At 37.6% G+C, this 22,162-nt stretch overlaps 1 protein-coding gene across 3 annotated transcripts in view; it reads left to right on the top strand.

Annotated features, from left to right (window-relative positions):
* znf638 (zinc finger protein 638) overlaps window positions 1-22,162 on the top strand; it is a 42,206-nt gene that overhangs the window by 9,203 nt on the left and 10,841 nt on the right. Inside the window, exons 1-13 of one of the 3 annotated variants that reach the window (XM_066680624.1) lie at window positions 8,390-8,493; window positions 12,025-13,543; window positions 15,491-15,552; window positions 15,656-15,694; window positions 15,798-16,174; window positions 16,414-16,646; window positions 20,541-20,693; window positions 20,963-21,061; window positions 21,150-21,205; window positions 21,328-21,491; window positions 21,590-21,621; window positions 21,721-21,855; window positions 21,992-22,123. In XM_066680624.1, the coding sequence (XP_066536721.1) occupies window positions 12,239-13,543; window positions 15,491-15,552; window positions 15,656-15,694; window positions 15,798-16,174; window positions 16,414-16,646; window positions 20,541-20,693; window positions 20,963-21,061; window positions 21,150-21,205; window positions 21,328-21,491; window positions 21,590-21,621; window positions 21,721-21,855; window positions 21,992-22,123 (2,787 nt within the window). In that variant the 5' untranslated portion in view covers window positions 8,390-8,493; window positions 12,025-12,238. Of the gene's footprint in view, window positions 1-8,389; window positions 8,508-12,024; window positions 13,544-15,490; window positions 15,553-15,655; window positions 15,695-15,797; window positions 16,175-16,413; window positions 16,647-20,540; window positions 20,694-20,962; window positions 21,062-21,149; window positions 21,206-21,327; window positions 21,492-21,589; window positions 21,622-21,720; window positions 21,856-21,991; window positions 22,124-22,162 lie in introns of those variants that run through there. The other 2 variants (XM_066680623.1, XM_066680621.1) reach the window with 2 other exon arrangements.

Here is a 22,162-nt window from a genome sequence, read left to right as displayed (position 1 = left end):
TGTTATTAGTTATCTTTTAGGAGTTACCTTAACTGATCTTGTTTGTTTCTCTATGTCATGAATCTTCCTACAAAAAAGTTCATATGAATAAATATAATATATAATGTCCTTTAATATAAGAACCACAGACCCATGCATTTAATATAAGGTATAATTACAGCTATTTATTGTACTACACAATTGTTGACTGAGTTTCTAGCCAATGACGATTTTGCATGTCACAGTGACTCATATATGGTTCTGATGCAAGTTGCTATATCCTGTTCAGTGTCATGGTGGGTCAGGAGCCTACCTGGAAAATCCTGAACTGGATAAAATGGTTAAAGACAATGAGTGAATGAAAAGTGTATATTACCAAGTCAGTGGGCCATTTTTGGTAACATGTTCTATTAACTGTAAATATGTCCATAAATTCTGAGTCAGTGCTGTTGACAAAGAATAATGAATTGTGCAGTTTTTCAGTTTTTTTTATATGGACAAAATACATACAAAAATGCATGCAGAATTACCATCCTTGTAAACAAAAGGATGGGGGGGGGGTGCAGAACTCAGAGCTCACGCACTAAGGCCATGGAGCACACACGTCAGAGCTGGATATATTGTTTGCAAGTGATAAGTTTTATGTTTGAGGTCATTTTTTGTGCGATTCTTTTTGGCACAAATCTGATTCCATACGTCACACTAATACCGGAAGTATGGCTCAGAGGCTCCTGTGCCAGTGTTCTGATGAGTTGTGCTACCTTGTTGAAATGCACTACTTTGTGTTATGGCAATTGTCTAAGTGCAGCCAGAAAGGAAGATCGATGCTCAAAGAATTCTTTGGGGTCAAGAATTCTCTCCAATCTTCCTTTTATTGAATAAAATCATGCAGTGTATATAGGACCCCAGTCACATACACCATCATATGTGCCATTTGGGCATTATTACATCATGTCTCGTTCCATCAACCCAAACATTCCTTTACTGGTGCCTCGTTATCTCCTATTTTATTACTGTCAGCAAAAATGGTTGCAGACAGTGAGGGATGTCCTTCAGTTTGTTGACTCTCAACTCTTCCCACAGTCTCCGCTATCTCCTGGGTCACAGTAACACAATGTAACAAGTCCCTTCAGGTCACAAGCACACTAAGCTGCACACTAAGGCCTACATAATCTAGTAAAATTTAATCAAGAATAATTAATACAATTACACCCTGAATATATTGTGTCATTAGTTATTATTAACCATTACTCATTGGTGTTAATCTGCATTTTGCCATCACACTTTGCAGCTCTGCACATGCTCAGACCAAAATGTTTGATGTTTTCACATGTTTTTCGTGTTGAATCTGTTTTTCTCCAGTGCACTACACAATCGCATACTTGGAAAAAAATTAACCAAGGGTGTTGTTTGCCTTACAAAATGAAAATATATTGGACTTAAGTTATTTATGTTTTGGTTGAATAGCGAATTGATTCTTGTCTGATTTACATAAATAGAGGAGGTTTTGGGTGACTAAAATGTGTTTAGTTTGTGATATAAACTGGTACAATATTTAATTCACTGGCTCCTACTGAACATGATCAAATTCAAACGGAAATGTGGAGCAAGGAGAAACATGACTGCACAGGCACGATTTCACTGAAGCAGGCTGAAAGCTGAATCTGTCTCCATCCACAAAATACATGTAAGTTAAGTTCTTGTAAGATAGCAAATATGTTTCTACCTCAAAATGTCAGCAATATAGGCTTATTTAATTGGTTTAGAACTTTAAATGTTGCTTGCTAGCCTGTGCTGCTGAAAGTAATTCTCTCTTTTAAAACTATTTTTAGCACTCAGAAGAAAAAAACAACAACAAAGCAAATACATCCCCATGTCCTATATTTTCACCTCTCGTGCATGGTAAGTGTTTTTTTTTTTTTTTTTTCATTATTTTGCAGAATAACTATTTAAATATTTGCCTTTGTTGAGACATCAGTAATGTTTTCAGTGTTGTTGCTGTTCAGAATTCTGATATAGTAACCAATAGGAAAGGAGATTATAAGCATGGCAGTAATGACCAGCCTTTGCCAGAGAGCAATATATTTGGAGCTTACAGTCTAATTGCAAATATTTCAACTTAAGCTTTAGTTATTTGAGCTGCATCCCTACATCTTTGTACACCTACCTAAATGATGACCATGAGAAACATGTGAAATGATATATGTTAGGGTACATGTTATTGTGATTACCATTGTACCTTCAAATAAAATATTATACCAGATGCTAATTTTCTGGGTAAATCTACTATGTCCCTATTGGGTAATTTTACCTGGCATGTCTATCCAATGCCCTCATAGTTTTATTCACAGACTCAAAACTACAGTGTGCTTTCTCAGTGTGTTATTAGGTTCCCCAAAGGAACCATTCAAGGGACCAAGTAGTGTCAATGCCTTACCAGTTAGATAATGTAACAGTGTTAGAATTGGTGTTGTTTGCTAATATTGTATTTGTTCATATGCAGTACTTTTCAACAGGACACATGCACATGGATGCACATTCAACAGATGCACATAGAGAGTTATGGGAGTTTGGTGTCATCGCTGAAGATTTGGAGATCCTCCATGAACTGGCAAACATAGCGCTGGACTGTGCCATCTTTGGCCTGATATTGCCTCAACCTTCACTACCCACAAGAACTGAGAAGCACCTTCAAAGTGCTCCAAAAGATCATCATGACCCTGGATGCAAAGATTATCACAAAAGAATAAGCATCTACAGTGAGTAGTTTTGCAAGAGGGACTAAAAAGACTTTTTAACTGCCCATAGTCATTATTGGCTGGTTACTTGTAGGTTCTCAAATGTATATGTATTGGCTATATATTGTTGTTGTGCAAACAAGTACTCTGAATTTTTCAAATAGTTATCCTGGGAGTGTTGAATGCTTCTTGTAAAAAAAAAAAAGGTGTGCTGTTTTATTTTAGCTCTACTTAATTGAGTTGGATGGATGTTAGGGGCGTCATATTGAACAAGTACATTGAACTATATTTTTACTTGTTAATGGAATGCAATTTAGTTCAATTGTATTAAACCACACTACTAATGTTCATATAATTAAATTTAAGTTTGTTGCACTAAAAAAAGGAATGTTTAGTTTAGTGAAGGTCAATTAAATTTAACTGACATTTTATACATGCATTCAGTCAACAAATGTAGCTTTGGTAAGTAATTAAGTCTATATATACTGATTCTACTCAATTTGTTTAGATGGAAATGTGTGGCATAATTAAATTAAGTTATTCCAATGATTTATTTATTTTTGACTCTTATTTGCTTGAGTGTTCCAAAACTGTACACAGCGAATTAAATGTAATTTGATTGTAATGTGATTTCTTATCACTGAATTTTATAATTTATTTAATAAGGAGATTTGGGTTGAGCATATCTTCAGCTTTTTTATTTAAAAAACCGTACGTACAAAAGTACACCATAGCAGCACATTTCAACAAGGTAGCACAACTCCTCAGAACACCGGTGCACACAGCAAAAGAGCGGCTCTTAGCTTACCTACTGTCAGAACACCGGTGAGTTGTGCTACCTTGTCGAAATGTGCTGCCATAGTGTACTTTCAAGCAAAAATAAAAATAAATTTGTGTATTGCACAGGATAAAAACGGATTTAACACGAAAGCTGCAAAGTAGCACATTTCAACAATGTAGCACAACTCGTCAGAACACTGATACACACAGCAGAACAGTGGCTCCTGTTCCGGTGTTACACCAGATTCTGTGACCGTTGGGTTCTGTGACCCTAGAGGGCGCTGCTTCATGTTCAGCATATGGGTCACAAGTTCTGATAGCTGGCATCAGAATTTGAGACCCCACTCAACATTAATTACATAAATGTACTTATACATGAATGTTTATATGGAGACTCAGTGGGGGGTCACAAATTCTGGTGGCAGCTGTTAGAAATTGTGACTTCCCATGCCAAGGCTATGAAGTAGTGCAGAATTTGGTATAACACTGGCACAGGACCCACTGTGCCATACTTCCGTTATTAGTGTGATGGGACAAAAGGGGACAACAATAGGCACAAGCCTATTCTTTATTTTACTAGCATCCGGAAAGTTTACAAAAACAGAGCAAGCCTATTCTTTATGTTTCTCTCTTCCAGAGCATTGTAAAAGGTGACTTGAGCCTATTATTTATTATTTTGAATTGTAATATTCTATGTGAAATGTTTGAATAAAAGAGAGCATTTTAGAAGAAAAAGCTTAAGGGTGGTGGAGAAGCAACAATTTTGTATTATAAAAGCTGTGGTACAATGAACTGTACTTTGTCATAAAGCTTACAGAGCAACAAAATTCCATTTTGATTTCAAGTTCACCTTAAATCACTATAGTAGCAATCGCTTTACTTAGCAGAGAAATGTTCAGTTAGTTACTGAGTTATTCAGTTACATTGAAGATGGATGAGATGGATAACTTCAGTGACATTTCATTATACTATTTACACATATACCTTTGAATAAACTCCAATGTGCTCCAAGCCCCATCCTGGTACTGGAGGTTGAAATTGTAGAAGCTAGAAAAAGTGCTGCAAGCCCCAGTGTGAACGACTCTCCCTCAGTCACTATACGGCTCTCTGTGGAAACCATCCAGCAGGTGGCCTCAGCCAGAGGCCAGATGATAAGCAGTAAACAGTCAATACATTACCAAAAAACATCAACCTGTGGTTGAAACAGAGTCACTGGCATATGAAAAGATTGTAATGCATACATACCTAGAACAATCAAACATGGGCTGACAGACAAAGTCTGAGACCTTTCAATATCAACAGCAGTGGAAGAAACCTGTACAATACAGAATATGGATTTATTGAAAACAAACACATTTGTATGTGTAAACACAAATGTATCAAATATGATACATTAAATTTAGAGGTGGCTCTTTCATCATCTAGTGAAGAGAAAAACTGAAACAGACTTCCATCCTTTTGGGTCAAGTTTCTGAGTTCTCTGTACTGAACTGTGAATGAAGTGGAAGCATTTCCATGCATTTACCAAACCTTTACAAAATTGTAGCTATCATCATGAAAACACAAATTTAAAGGCTACTTTTTTGCTAAACTGAAGCGATTCCAGGTATGCTTTGTATGATATTACTTGTAGTAAAACTAAGCATTAATTATAATAAATATTCTGAACATTTAATCTGTTTTTTTACAGCAGCAAAACACATTTAGACAATTTTACAAATTATTTTTATGAAAGAAAAATGTATTTTTAGTTTTCCAAAAGCCTTTGTGTGCAAAATGTTTCAGTTGTCAACATAGATTTTGTGAGACAGATTCAGAGGAAGATGATGATGATACAGATGTGTGGGATGTCTGTTGAATGATCTCATACCTCAAGCCAAGGAACAGACAGTAACAGAAACAACTGTAGTTCCTCTAAATATGGAAACACGGCTGTGCAGATCAACAAAAAAGAGCCTTTGTGGTTTTGGTGTTTTTATTACCACCAGTATATGAAATGTATAATGGTCAGAATGAAGAACAGAGTACTAATAGGTCAGGAGTCTCTGACCTATTAGTACTCTGTTATTGAGCGTTTTTCATCAGCTCAATATTATGTTAACAGAGGCAATTGTTTGATATCGACTGTTTAATTGAAATGAATGAAAATTAAGAAAAAAACAAGTCTGGAGAACTGTTTTAACTGATGCAGTGAACTAAATGGAAGACCAATTAAAAAATATTGTTAAATGCCTGAATATAATGCATTCAGAAAGGATATGATCCAAATTTTATAAATTAACAACATTTAGCTTTTTAGTTAAAGGGCCACATAATGCGTGATCTTTAAAAAAATCTGTTTATTGTATTATTACTTCATGTGTCAGGCTTTAAATGGCTTTAAATTTAAATTAAGATTGATATACAAAAAAGTTTTAAAGTTTATTTCAAAAAGTACAAAACACCTTATTCTTTGTACTTTCTACAGATAACAATGAAATGACTATGACATGTATTGTATTTGGTTATGAGAGTAAGAAACATTACTGTCGGCCTGTGGATTTAAGGGTTTAATATTTAATTTTAGTCTTATTTGAGTTAAAGAAAGAAACAACCACAGCAAAAAATATGCTTACATCTGCTTGAAGGATGAGAGCCTCAATCTGTTCTTTGAAGTGAGCCAACAGAACCTGCAAGATGTAAGGTACTGCCACACAACTTTGACTTCACCATTGGTAGGATTTTGTCTGAAAAATTCCATGACCACTTTCCATTCTCCAAGAGATGCTTCAAGCTTTCGCAGAATGTTGATATCTGTTAAAGTCTCAAAAATGTTTGCACATAATCCTTAAGAGAAACAGGAAAGGCCACTGAGACTTTAAAATTTCAATGGAGTGTGTTGGTACTGTGTTTATCATCTTGTGTTGTAGATAGTATGTGGCTGCTATGAGTTGCTGAACTTCTGCTCTTTCAGAGGCAGACAAGCCCTCGTGTGAAGAAAGTTTCTGCTTTTTCTCATCTTGCATACATTCACTTTCTGGGAGGTCCTGCTGCCACCGTGTGCACCCATAGCTGTCAGCTGGGCCGGTGTTTCGTTTTTCTTTTGTATTTTCTTTGACAGACCTCAATCTTGCTAAAGTATTATTGTGATTTTTGTGCTCCACACGAATCTTGATTTGGTTCAGTAGTGATAAATCCTTCACCAAAAACATGGCCATCGCTTAGCATGTCTGCAAAGGACTGTGGGAATTGATTAACATTTTTTTATTTTGGAATTATGAGATACTGTGCTCTTGTTGTGTTAGCCTCATTTTTTTGCATATTCAACCAATATCCAAACCATTTGTCATCGATCAGATGGAGAGGGTCTCTTTCCATTTGCAGTGGCAGTACGAATTCCAGGAGGCATTTTATCCCAGGCAACCTAGAATATTTCTGACCAATTTCCTTTTAATGAATGCAAAGGGGAAGGTGAAGAAGGCAAGGAACTGCAGGAAATTGAGGGTCTGTGTATCTTGAGGAACTTTGGAGTGACAAACTGCATACTGAGGCTTGGTAAAGAGGCCTAGTATTCTTTTTGCGCTCTGAAACAGAACAAGATTTGAGTTTATAGTTAAACATGCACAGTTTACACTTCATTCACAAAAAATGGGAAACTTCTATAGAAAACACTAATGTTATCACAAAAAAAAAAATACAATGCTACCTTGTAATTTCCAAGCAGCCAAAAATTTTTGCCACTTGATAGGTCGAATGAACTCAGCAATGTCTTCTTCTCTAACATACTGTAGGTCTTCGATGCTTTCAACTCCTTGTCTGATAAGCTTATTGATCAGTTTGCCAACTGTCTCCTCTGCCATATTTGGAAGGATGGAGATAACAGCTTCCTTGATGCATTCCTTTGGGTCTGTCATCATTCTAATGAAAGAAAAGAGTGATGAAGGGCTATTAGAGAAAAAACAAAGACATTGTACATTGGTAGAGGGTAATAGTCAAGTAGATCTGTTTGTATGACACAGCAATACTTCGACAATGTGGTCTCTGGCACTGACACGCTATGAAATCCCTGATCAATGAGAAAATCAGATTAATATTTCTCGGTGACTAAATAAACAGGACAAGGCCTGTTACAAACTAGAATTAGCTTGATGTTACTGAAGACGAGTCCCTTGTCATCAATTTCTTCATCTTCAGGATATTAATAGTCTGTTATATTGTGTCTTTAGTGAGCCTTTGGGATTTTTTGAGACATTGAAATTAAAGAGATAATATCCGCGGAAGGAAGCTAAACGTGTAGTTTTTCCACGGTGTGGATGTTGTGTTCGTATTTCGCCATCTAGCGGCGACAGAATGCAACTACTGCAGCATTTAAGGTGAAAGAGAAAATCCAAATGAATCGATTGCTCATCCTTGGTATCCCGGATGTGTTTCTGATTTTTTTTGTAACTCGTATTTTTGCATCTGAATTTCGCCTACCGAATTTGAGCAACTTCGAAATATATTGGTTTTTTTTTTTTTATCTCTTGTTGATATGGAAGCCTTGCCACGTCTTGGGCAGACGAGTAAGCTTTCATGAGCCAAGTATTAGTACAATGTTTTAAGATGTATTGACTATGATGCTAAAGGGACTATATGTACAAAAACAGCAAATCCATATTTTTCAAACGTTTCTGCAAAATTAATTTGGGTGAGATGCTAACATTTGACACTGACATTTTCAGGCATCAGGTTTTATTCACAAAGTGAGCTAATGTGCGTGTTTCACACCAGACTACAATCTTAATGATTTTTAAATTATTACTTTTGTGTGTTTAAATTGTGGAAACTCGTGGGAGCTCTTCTTAATCGTGCGGCTCGATTAGTCAGTCTAGTAGTTGGAGTAGTTCAGTACTCCTTTGGTCAGGTCTGTGGAGCTGCAGTGGGAGAGAAGTCGATGAGGACGAGGGAGAATATGTAATCACACAGCAGTTTACTTTCCAGATATTTAAACCCAGGGATTTTCACCGTAATGACCTAGGTACTAAATACAAGGTATGGTCTTAATGGTAGAGTTCAGCGGTGTAGCTGGATTATTTACACCCGCAGGTGTTACATTTCCACAACTTCGAATACGGTCATTTGGCCGAGGAGGCCAAACTGAGGCCTAATTCTTACAGATGCTTCACTAATCTGTGAGCAAAAAGTGTGCTTCGGTTTAATCACATCTTGTACATTTTAACCGTTTTGACGGTGTATTACATTGGTGTTCATATGTTTTTATTTATTTATTTTTAAATCATGTATATTTTGGTAAACTTCAAAGTATCTGTGTAACTTAGCATTTAGCGTTGGGCGCTAGCAATAACACTGTTCGCAACAACTGCTAAAGACGGTGTAACAGACCAGGATGTATCATCTCCGTGAAGAGATTTGTTCGTTGTGGTGCAGAAGTGTCAGTGTTGAATGCTGGCTGTCGACTGTTTTGTTTTGAGAGAAATATTGACCGTGAATCTCGGGTTTCTCTGTCTTAGGCCTAATACTAATAACTATACACCGACGACAAACATGGCATTTTTCTCAACTGGTGCTCTGTATTTGAAATTATTGCCTCAAACACAGGGAAATCGTCTGTTTGACATCGTTTCTAGACCTTGTTCTATCCAATATACAGTTTCAGAGTATTTCTGCATGATAATTATTTGATTTGTCTCAGAATAAACTAAATATGTGTCAACTAAATATTGAGAATCAAATAAATGTTATACATAAATTTAGAAATTAAAATTTGAGCTCTTAGTTTGCTTCTTACAGGCATATTTTAATAATACCCACCGCGACTCTGAACTGGATAAGTGGTTACAAACAATGAATGGATGGATGATTTATGATTAGGATTGAGTAATAATCATTAAATTATTCATTTTTTAAAAGAAACATTGTTGGATGATATTTTAGTTGTAATAAAGAAGTCATTCTAATTTGTGGTGAGGGAATCTTAGTGAGTCAAAAGGTATCTAAAAAAAGAAAATGAAATACAAACAGGTTCTATGTAGTGTCCTGGAACTGGCTACAGTATGAGTTCATGAGTTTTCTTAGTGGTAATATAACAACTGTAATTTGATATCAACAAAAGTACTGTTTTATTTAGTGGAAACAAAATCTCAAGAAAATTGTACAACTTTACTTCATTGCAAAGCTTTTATTTAAACATGTATATAAACAGTCTGTTCAGGCTGTTGAACCCTATTCCACAGAGCACGTTCTACATTTGTTTGTTGTCATTTGACAACCCACAGACTTTATTTTCAGGTGACTTGCCCCATGAACAAATACATGTACTAGGTACCTCAAAATATCACTTACCCTTATTACAAATACCCACTGTGATGTTGATTGGAAAGCCAGAAGTTGCTTGGGAGAATTTTGGGTGTTTCAGTTTGTTAGTATAACCTTAGTGTTGTCTTGCTTTTACTTCTTGATCGCTCAGATGATTGTACCGTCCTTTTGTTTTAATTTTGAATGAAAGTTGAACTGCATCTTGAATTTGTCAGAATCTTAATGTGCCTTAAATGATTTAAAATTCTTCCTTCCTAACATAATGTTTTTATTATTTTTAATTATATTTTTAAATAATAAATTGTGACCTGGGCTGCAAGGTCATGCTGCAGGTAGTGTTGCAGTAATGCAGCTCCAGGGACCCGGAGGTCGTGGGTTCAAGTCCTGCTCCGGGTGACTGTCTGTGAGGAGTTTGATGTGTTCTCCCTGTGTTTGCGTGGTTTTCCTCCGGGTGCTCCGGTTTCCTCTCATGGTCCAAAAATCAATTTGGTAGGTGGATTAGCGACTCAAAAGTGTCTGTAGGTGTGAATGTATGAGTGTTTGTCGCCTGGTGAAGGACTGGTGCCCCCTCCGTCAGTGATTCAGGGTGGGCTCCGGACCCACCATGACCCTGAACTGCATACGCGGTTACAGAAAACGAATGAATGACTGAAATTGTGACCTGTTTCTAAGATTAGGGCTGGTCTAGGATTTATCTCATTGTGATTCTGATCTCCTTCAGTTATATTTAAAAACATATTCTCGCAAGTTTAGTCTAAGCTACATGTGATATGGCCCACTACAAAACCCTCAATGGAATGTACAGTTAACAAAGTATTTAATTTAACTAAAATTTATTACATAATATCAGATAAAAGGTCAGGATTTATGTTGAATATTAGAATGCTCATGCAGATGTGCAGTAAAATACCCTGACCTTGAGTATGATATTGCTTATATACAACAATTTAACAAGCTTCTTTCAATAGTTTATGCTAATACATTTTTTTTAATTGGTTTGTGTATTTAATATTTTATTTGGCTTTGCTCTTGCAAATAGTGTGGCACCTGAACTGTTGCAGAAAACACAAATAGTTTCCTGCACACTAGCTTGCTATTTGTGTAGGGGTACATTGCAGGAGGTTGTATCATGCACATTTATGTGTATAAGCTTTAAACCCAAGGCACAAACTCTTACTCATGTGATATTGCTTAATTAACTGTAAATGGATGCACCTGTAAAGTAGGATGATGCATGTAGAGTTAAAATTCCTGTGTTATTATTCTCAGTGTTAGCACTGGGACAATGCCTGTTGTCCAGTCAAATTACTTGTTTGGAAGTAACTCTTGTATAATGCTTCATAATTTCTCAGTACTTGTGTATTGTGTCAGAGTGTGATGTACTTCACAACACAAGTCTCTACATGGCCAATTATGCTAAAAGAGGCAAAGTTATTGGACTGTGGGGACATTGCATCACCACATAAGACAATCTAAGTAAAAGAGGTGCTGTTTTAAGTAGATTACAAGTTTTTGGTCTAACAGTTTGTTCTCAGTTCACACCTTCCTACCTCTCTCTTATTGTTCTTTACACACACACAGATCAGAATCTGTGTATTAAACATGTCAATTTAATATTGAGGCTAGTCATCCTGCCATGTTAATTTTTGTTGCCTCTCTGTTCTTGTCTGTTGTCTCCCAGCAAAAAGCCTGGGCAACAAATATCTCTTGTTGACCTCTCTTGTTCTATGTTGCCTGTATTTTCAACTTTGAGACCTTATGAGTTTCAGGTGTTTTTGTTGTTATATTTTGTAATATGTTTACTTGGAAACTTGTAGTACAATAATCAATAAATAAATAGTGCAGACTTGTAGGTGTAACAAAAGTAAATATAGCAGTCTTTCTCAAGTCGATCAGTTGGCTATGAGCCTTAATGTCCTCAAAGTTGTTTGGTAGGCTCATGACATACATATTACACTGGGCTAATTGTTAAATGTTCTGAAATATTATTAATCATTTTTATAGCTTTTAATGACTAAATAGTTCCCTGTGTGTGCTGTAATTTGTGTACTTTTTTCTTCACTTCAGGGAAGACCAAAAAGCTGAGTCCCCATAGACTCTGGATGTAATAGAATAAGAAAATGTGTGTGCGCGTGTCAGGAAAAAAGGGAAAAAAGGTTTCTTGGCATTTTTGTCTAGAGTTGAAGACGACAAGCCAGTAACCTTGTCTGTGTTTTTTCCCCAACTTTTTCAGCTTTGCGTTGTTCTTGGAAAGTTGTGTGGCCCCCGTTACGAATTCTCTGAGCAACTTTGGGAGCCTGCCTCTATTTGGCCCTGCCTCCCTACAGTTGGCCCAAATAAAGGCTCAACTTGCACTGCACCAGCTGAATGTGATTGCTTCCAGAAACGTCACTCCCCCTCTTGTTACATCACCTGCCCTGTCCTTGCTAAATCTGCTCAAGGTTACCATGTCTCATCCTATGTACAATCCCCGTGGAGGACCATTCTCCAGTGGTCAGAGATCCATGGTAACTGGGCAATATGGTTCAGGCTCACAGACTGGTCTTGACCCTGGAGGACCTCCTCTTATCCCTGATTCCATGTCCAGACCTCATGGGGGAATGATGGTAAACCAGCAGATGACTTTTCCTCGAGGTCAGCATCAGTCACAGATGTCCCAGGATCTTGATGCTACAATAGATATGAACATTCGTGGAGCCCGAGAGGAAGTGCGGCTGCTCACTCAAATGCTGCAACAGCCAAAATCAGCTGATGCTCGTTTGAGGAAAGATGGGCGAAATCAGATGCTATCTCCAGGAGCCAGTGGGTATACAGTGTCTAGTGTTCCAGGAAGGATTGATGATGCGGACTGGACTGGTTACCAGGCTCCCAGTAAAATTTTTCCATCCTCAGCTGTAGGTCATTCCTCCAGTTCTTCACAGCTTTTCCAGTCTTCGAGTTTTGGCAGCAGTGGAGGACCAAGAGGTTTGGACATTAAGCCTCCTTCAGAAAAACAGCCTGCACGGTATACATCAGAGAGTGCAAGCAGTATCTTGGCAAGTTTTGGACTCTCAAGTGAAGACCTTGAGCTTCTTAGCCACTACCCTGATGATCAACTGACTCCAGACAACCTGCCCTTCATTTTGCGAGATATCCGCATGCGCAAGGCCAAAAGAAATGACCCTGACAGAGGATCTTCATCTGATCGTTTGGCCTCTGAGACTCAAAAAAGCAAAGTCATTGATTATGGACATTCTAGTAAGTTTGCCTTTCCTGAAGAGAAATCAGGCAACTATTCATTGGATCCCCTTACAAAAGAGTCACCGAAGTACAGGAGAGAAATATCAGGCTCTTCCTTTGGTGGTGTTGACATAAGTAAGTGCCCACGACAAAATGCAGTCGCCCAAGTTCCTACCCAGGCTCCAGGCATGGTTTCGAAGCTTCAGCAGCCTTCAGCAATGAATACAAGATCCACTTCACAGTGCTTGGACATCCAAGGTGCAAAGACAATCCTTGCTGCAACATCCATGCCACCGTCCATAATTCGGTCTTCACAGATGCCACCTCCTCTTGCTGTTGGTCCTATGATGCCATTGGTCCCTGAAAGTCCAAAACTCTCCTGGCCCCCAACGTTTCCTCCTCCTCCTTCAGTTACTACTCCAGCTCCAAAGAGACTACCAACTCCTACCATGATGAATGATTACTCAGCTGCTACCCCAAGAATTTTTCCCCATACATGCTCTCTATGTAACATAGAATGTGTCCAGATTAAGGTGAGTATATAACTCTCCCCTAAAGATATATTTCTGAAACATTTAAACATTAAATCTTTTGTCTAAAGTCATAATGTGTGAATTGATTCATTGTTTTGTTACCTCACAGTGAACTAAAACTGTAACTTAATCATGAAATATGATTAAAAAGCGTTAATGTGAAGTAATTTTACGGTGATGTCCTTGTCTATGCTTCTGAGAATTCAGATGCACTATAATGTTAAAGTGCTCTTTTCACTACTTTATAATAAACAGCATAAAAAGTAAGGAATTTGTGTTTGGTAGATTTCTTTGTCGTAACAATGCTTCATGGCAATAAATCTAATACCGTTGGAAAGCATGTTCATTTCTGTTTTAAATGGTGCCATATTTGTAAGGAACATGCATTTGTGGGATGAGCAGTAGAGCTGAGTATGTGGGTTGCGCCTATGAAAAATTTGCCAAATCCTCTCTGCTACTGCCAAACAGCTTATTCTGCCATTGACTCGTTTGGTGGACTAGCTGATTGAAGTTAGAAGAAACAAGTCATACTGGTAATTTAACAATTTATTCGATTAACAAACAGGAGCCTCAGTAGCGTGTGGAAGAATCATACATGTCCACAACAGTCTGGCAACTCCGCTTCAAGTTTGTCACCAGCCTGGTCTCACATTGCTGTGGCATGGCATTCCATTCTTTAACCAGCATTTATCACAAGTCAGCCAACGTGATGGTGTTGGTCACTCTGGCACAAAAAGCATGCCCAAGCTGGTCCCACAAGTGTTCAATGGGGTTGAGGTCAAGACGCTGGCAGGCCATTCCATCCTCTCCACTCTCAAAATCTGGAGGTAGTCTCTAAACCTCGCTCTGTGTGGGCGAGTGTTTTCTTGTTGGAAGATAGAGTTCAGTCCCAGACTGTGGATATATTGGATTGCCACTGGTTGCAAAATGTTTGCAATGGTTACAGTTTTTCCAGCGAGGGAGATGCTGCCCCACACATCACACAAAATAAGCTGTTTGGCATTGACGGAGAGGATTTGGCTAATTTTTCATGGGCTCAACCCATATACTCAGCTCTAATGCTCATCTCACAAATGCATATTCCTTGCAAATGTGGCCCCATTTAAAAGGGAAATGAACTGGCTTTCTAATGATATAAGATTACAACAAAGAAATAATCAACCCAGCACAAATTTCCTTACTTTTTTGTTAAGTTCAGATAGAGATTAAAATGCTGTGAAAGTCTAGTTTTCAGAAGTAGTGAAGAAACATTTCCCTGGATTTTGTTATCCATGGATTACTCAGTTTTGGATCTTGTTGGAAAGAAGAATACTCTTTATTGCCTGGAGACCTCAGAGATGCCTGAAAACATGAACTGTGATGGAATGGGATTCTCTTAATCCTTTTGAGTTTTGGACTGAACATTACTGAATGAAGTTGGTGACCTGTAAGAAGAAACATTTCTGGACTTTTGATTTTGTTAAAATTTTTAATTCACCGAATCACCGGATTTGTTGGAATTAATTAGGACCTGTTTTTCTATATTTGTTAAATGTAGTATTCCTATGGTATAAAATGGGACTACATTCTAAATGTCATTTAAAAAAAGAGGACTCCTTACTAACAGATGTGTTTTTTTTTTTTTTTTTTTTTTTTTTTTCCCCAATATTTATTTAATGAAGCTTTATGTGCAAGTATATTAATTGTTTTATTTTGTTTGAAGCATTGCTAAGCCTTTTACTTGCTTTAAAATTTGATTAAGAAAAAATTGTATACATTGTAATTTTCTTTTTCTCCCAACCAATTGAACTTTGTTGCTTTTTTTTTTTTTTTTTTTTTTTTTTTTTTTTTTTTTGCAGATATTTAAGAAACTTTGGAAATATTTTGGTAATAGCTGAATATACTGAGAACTTCACTATGCTGGACAGCAAAATGTTAATTATAGTTTTTATTGCTATTCTTTGACAGGATTGGATTGAACATCAGAACACGAATCTTCATATTGAAAGTTGTAGGCGTCTCAGAAAACAGTATGTCTATATTCAGTTTAACTTTTTTCAGGTTATTTTTTGATATGTTCCACCATTTGATAATTTGATGAACCATGTCATGTAATTTGCATTATTTTTGTAGATATCCTGATTGGAATGCTGAAGCAATCTCTGTTACCAGGCAAGGGTTATTATTATTTAATTTTTTTTAGGTCATGACTTAATTTAGCACTTTCCTTTATACCTAGTTTTGTTTACATGCAAATATTTTTTTTCTCCTTCAGTGCTGAGCCAGAGTTGGAAGGTCGCAGTCATGGCCGTTCACATTCCTATTCTAGAAGCCCTAGCCCCAAGCGTCACCATGGTTCGTCCAGTCGACGTCAGCGATCTCATTCACATTCACGAAGCCCACGGAGATACCGGCGCTCCCATTCTCGAAGTCGATCCCGGTCCCCCCACAGGAGTCGTCGTGGTGGGTCACCTTTATATCGGCGGAGGTCTCGCTCACCTCCTGGACGAAGGTCGAGATCACCAGCCTACAGCAGCAGGCGCTCACCTTTGCGAAGCTCTCGTAGAGCTGTCCCCCGTCGGATCAGTCCTTCCCACCAACAGAGGTCAAGCAGCAGTGAGAGACTAGCTAAGAAACTTCTTGAGTCTTCGGGTAAGGAGTGAGATGACTCAACAAGAAATTTGTATTTAAATTCCTTGCAAAATTATTCTATACAGGGTTCTCCTGTGCAAATGTCCATTTTATATGCTGTTTTTTAGTATAGGAAAGTTAATAGATGCTGAGCACATTCCATTTAACATATATTCATGTAGAAAATAAACAGGTCATAATTGATCTGGCATGTAAATTTTGTGTGTTAAACACGTCTGTTTTTTTATTGTTTTTGGCAGAGCTCTCTTCGGTAACAAGCAGTAGCCTAAAGGCCATGGTGCAGTCACTGGCTCCAGCCCTGCTAGCTGAATTGGCCAAAAAGAGGAATATTTCCTCCTCTCCATCCCTTAAGAGCAGCAGCAGTCGGAAACGATCCTCATCTCCACCTTCTAAAAGAAGTGTATCCTCCAAGTCGAGCAACTTCTCTGCCCCAAAGATGAGCTCTTCTGCACTAAAGACTAGCTCGGCCAAGGTAAAAAGTCCATGAGACCCTTTTTTCCACATGGGCGATTTTAGGGATAGAATTATAGTCATAACTGAAGAGGTTCCATAGATACACATACTGGAACCGTAACTAAACTAATTGCATTTTACCATGTTATTATGGAATCAAACAGATTTTTTTTTAACAGTTGTAAAAAACTGCAAATAACTATGCAGACCAGACACTGGTTGCCTTTAAAAACTGATGGAATATTCTTTAATTTGAAATAAGCACAACTATAAATACCGTTGTTGTTTTTACGCTCACCTCTAAAGGTGTCCCTGAAAGGCCAAAAAAACTGAAAAAGTGCCCACAATTTTTCCTGTATTAACTAGCTTCGTATTTGACCTTCCCTTTTCACATTAAATACTGCCAGTGCACAAGGCTTTAATCTTCCATCTTGATTTTCCCTTAAATATGTAATTTTAGAAGGCACATGTATGCTTCTTATTCACAAATTACGTATACAAACATTAAATTCCACCTTAAATGGGTAAGTTTTTCGAGGCTAATACTGGCGTTATTCACTGGCTTCTTACGTGAATTATCTGTCCCATATTAAATAGGTGACACTGCAAGGCTTTTTATATATTTTTTTAACTCACACAAAGTTTATAACATTTCACTTAAATACCTACACTAGAGAAATATAAAAAGCTGCTGCAATTTTTATTGCATTCATAAGCTTGTATTATTTTTTAAATTGTGCTACATGGTTGATGAGGCTGAGGGGTTTTTTTCTTATAGAATTTTCCTTTTCACCATAAATGTAATTTTAAGAGGCAGATCTTTGCTTATTCACAATTTTTGTATACAAACATCAGGTTTTTTTTTTAAACACAAAAAACACATTGAAGGATGCAGAGTCATTTAGATCCAGTACAATCTAAAGATACAGGTGCATCTCAGTAAATTAGAATATCAACAAAAATTAAATTTATTTCAGCAATTCAATTCAAAAAGTGAAACTTGTATAGATTCACTACAGTTGATGATTATGGACTACAGCAAGGTTGTAGAATTAGCATGGATGAAGGTGACGTGTCCCCACCAGTAATCCAAACCAATAAGACCCCTCCAAAAAAAAAAAAACCCTGTCAGTGTCTCATTAACAGAGAGGTGCAGAAAGGGTTATATCACGTTCTCTTCTCGAGTCCTACACATGGCCTGTGTGACTGACTGTGCCTTTCCTTGCTGTCACATGAGACTCTATAATTTGGTTGTTAGCAGTGCCAAAACTGAAAGGAAAACTTTCCAGTCATAAGCGAGTATTACTGTGCAAGATTTAGGTGCATCATGGGTGACACATGAGGGTCAAAAGAGAGTGAGGATGGCAGCAAAAATGAAGATGGATATAAGTAGCTACTTTTCAAAGAAACATGTAAGTCACTTAAAGCCACCATTGTCAAGAGCAAATCTAATACAGAAATGTTGGCCTACTGAAATATGTACAGTATATGCGCTCAATACTTTTCATGAATTACTGCATCAATGTGGCATAACATGGAGGCGATCGGTCTGTGACACTGCTGAGGTGTTATAGAAACCCAGGTTGCTTTGATAGCAGCCTTCAGCTCGTGTGCATTGATGGGTCTGGTGCCTCTCATCTGGCCAATCAAGCACAGTAATACTGTGGTTATTAAACCAGGTATTGGCAGTGTGGATAAATGCCAAGTCCTGCTGGAAAAAGAAATCTCCATCAAGATTGTGCATGAAGTGCTCTAAACTTTCCTGGTAGACAGCTGCGCTGACTTTGGACTTGATATAAGACAGTGGACCAATACCAGCAGATGACATGGCTCCCCTCACTTATTGTTGAAACTTCACACTAGACCTCAGACAGCTTGGATTGTGTGCCTCTCCACTCTTTCTCCAGATTCTGAGACCTTGATTTCCAGATGAAATGCAGAATTTACTTTCATCTGAAAACAAGAATTTGGACCACTGAGCAACAGTCTAAGTCCCTTTTCACCTTGGCCCAGGTAAGACACTTCTGGCGTTGTCTCTGGGTCAAGAGTGACCTGACACATGAAAAGTGACAGTTGTAGTCCATGTACTGGAGGCATCTGTGTGTGGTGGCTCTGGAAGCACGGACTCCAGCAGCAGTCCACTCCTTGTGAATCTCCCCCAAATGTGGCTATCCCTGTTCCTTGTGCACCTTTTTCTATCACAGATTTTACACTCAACTTTCTTTTATTATGCTTGGATACAGCAGGAGGGTATCAATGAACCCATGATTGTGTAGCCTAGTGAACCAGACCAAGGGACAGACCCTGATCGTCAAATTATAGGCTTATGGGCACAGATGTGTAGTTTGCTCCAAGTAGCTATATTTTTAGTGAGGTTGGTATTTTTGTGGAACGTTCCCTGTTAATTGTGACTGCAAGACTTTCTACTTTCTCTCAGATATTGCATCGGTTGTTAAAGTAAGATTAAAACTTGTCATTCATTGCCGTTTATCTAGGAGGGACTTGACCCCAATGGTTGAAGCATTAAATGATAGACCGCTAACTGGGTGTGATAATAAGTGATGACCAATGAGAAACAATTTTCTTCTCTGGCTGAGGGAGAGCTACCGAGCTTCATAGTCTTAACGTTTTCACCTCAAGGGCTAATGTAAAAAGCCTAGCTAGGGCCTGTTGTTACCAATCATAGTGCTTTATTTACTAGTTCTAACCGTGCTGAGAGACATTCCAGGAGTGCCAACATTGCACAATAATGGCACTCTGACTGAAGCTCTTCAGGTATCCACTGTAAACGCTGATTAAACCATGACGTCACATGGCGTTTATCTCTTTGTCTGTCCTGATTTGAGAGCAGCTCTGAATAATGCAGCCTTGTTTCCCAACAAATCTGACGTGAACACCGATGACTCGCTGGAGAGAACTAAAGTTAAAAATTCTTGTAGGGTCCAGAGTTTGTTTAAAAGAGTAAAAAGGTCTGTGTGACAGAATGGAACTATTCTACCTCATGGAAGATTGATGAACAATTATTTTTATTTATCTTTAAACCTAATAATAAACAGCGATAATGAACTGTGGAATAACTGCAGTAATACACTCGAGGTATATGATATAACGTGTGCTACTGGTGTACTGATCTTCAGCGTCGTGCCTACGAATACAACACACATTTTCTCACCTTATAACACCTCTTGTGTATTATTGCTTAATTAACACATGCTTGTTTGCCAGTTGGCCATGTAACCTAAATGGCAAGTTTTCATATTTTGTTAAATTTTTGCATGGGCTCCCAAGTGGCCTGGGCCCTTGGGCATGTGCCCATAAAACACATGGGATAATCCAGTTTTGCTAAGGGACCATTTTAAATGCTTAGGAAACTTTTGCATGTGTTGTGTGTTGATTATTCTAATTTTCTGAGATAATGACTTCTGGGTTATCATTGGCTGTAAGCCATAATCATCACCATTTAAAAGAAATAAACACTTCAAATAGGTCACTCTGTTTGTAATGAATCTATATAATATGATTGACTTTTGAATTGAAATAAATTAACTTCAGTGCAATGCCCCTGTATCTCTGTTCCATGACTTCAGCATGTTGTTTGTCTCTATTGCATGTCAAATGGGGGGATTGGACATTGGGTGGGATCACAGGCGAAAACATGCAAATTACCAGCTGTACTCCACCTGTGTGTTGAGGGGCAACTCAGCAAAATGTCTGGAGAATTAAGACCGGATATTTTTCAGAGTTCATACGTGAGGTTTGCCATTTATCAAGATGGCATTATCTGAAAGTATTCACATAATTTACTTAGATTGTTTTATTAAACATTCAGAATGGCCTGAAATCAAACTTTGACCACATGTAGGGTGTTTAACAATTTGCAGTTTTAATTTTTTTGTGCATTGTGCTCTTTTAGAGTGAGAAATCTAAGAAGCCAGCTGGTCCTGGAACATCCTGTTTGCTTAGGCTTAAAGGCATTCCATTTGCTATTAAACGCCAAGAGCTCATCAGTGCTATTGAACCCTTTGGCAAGACTCACACTGTCATTTTACTTAAAGCCATCTCAGAGGTCAGTTGAATGTCTTTTTTATTGTATGTTATTTTATTAGTTAGTGACATTCATCTTTATTTTATTTTGTTTGAGGTTATAGCAAATTACTAACCATATATTTTTGTTACAATGGCTCCATGAATGACTCCAGAATTCATTCACACTCTCTCACACACACACACAAACCTGTCTCAAAAACATGTCTTGCCCATATACCTGACAGAATTCTCACATAATCAATCAAAATGTGTATTAGTCTAGGTTCCTAACTTTTTTTTATTTGTCAGGCATCTGTGTGTATGGAGAAAGAAGAAGATGCCAAAGCTTTGGCAAGATGTCAAGACCTTAAAATTCATGGCAAGCTTATTGAAATATGTATGGAAAAGGTATGGCTTTCAGACTAGGGGCTGATTAGCATAATCACACAAACATAACCTTGGCTCTGTTACCAAATAAGTGTGTTTTTATGTGTAGGATGCAAGGGATGACAAAAAGTATTCAAGACATCAGAAGAAACTGATTGATAAGAAGTAAGTTTTCTTGTTTACTGCTTATGCGTTTGCAGTGGTTAATTATATATAAAATTAAAGATCGTAATGTTCTACACATTCATGTTATGAAATAAAGTAAGTAAATTTGTTTCCTGACATAGAAAGGACAACACTACAGCCCCCATAAAGATGTTTCAGCCACCTAAAGTGAAAGGGGTCGCTGGCAAGACCATACAATCAGCTAAATATAAAGAAATGTCTAAAACTCCACAGCTGGCTAAAGGGAAACAAGCATTTAGGGCCAAACCACATGCTAAATTTCCAGGTGAGCTTGCACATCATCTTCTTTTGCATAATAATTCTTTATTGATGTCTTTTGCTAGTTAAGATAAACGAGGCTTTTTTTTTCTCGTTGTTGTAAAGGAGACACTCCTGTTAAGAGGCTTGTTAAAAAGGTAGGCTGTTTTACATAGTTGAATTTTTCACTTTTGTTCGGCTTTATTGTAGCACATTTAAATATGTACACTACAATTATTTTATACTTTTAATCACAGGAAATCCCATGGAGGCGAAATATAGTTGAAATAACAGGTCTTCCAGAAATAGGAGTCACTGAAGAAGACCTCAAAAATCTTGCTGGTCCCCATGGATTCACTTCAGATCCTGTCATAGCAATCACTCAAAATAAGGTAAAGCTAGCATTCAAGCCTACAAAGCAAGTATGCAATGAGGCTGTACTAAGGAGGAATCAATATGTTTTGCATACTAATATTTCATATTGAGATAAAAGGACAGCTGTATATAATGTATACATCTATTCTATAGGCTTACCTGGAGATGCCTAACAAAGAGTCAGCAGAAGCACTGGTGAAGGCTTATGCAGAGACTCCTGCAATAGTGAAAGAGAAAGAAATAAGCATCGCTCTGATGACTCAGCCCATTGACCTTAATTACACAGTATGTCCATTTCCATAGCATCAAAGATTTTCTCCAATT

This window comes from Hoplias malabaricus, chromosome 9, assembly GCF_029633855.1.
Source record: "Hoplias malabaricus isolate fHopMal1 chromosome 9, fHopMal1.hap1, whole genome shotgun sequence".
Classification (NCBI taxonomy): domain Eukaryota; kingdom Metazoa; phylum Chordata; class Actinopteri; order Characiformes; family Erythrinidae; genus Hoplias; species Hoplias malabaricus.
This window is presented reverse-complemented; position numbering and strand designations above follow the sequence as displayed.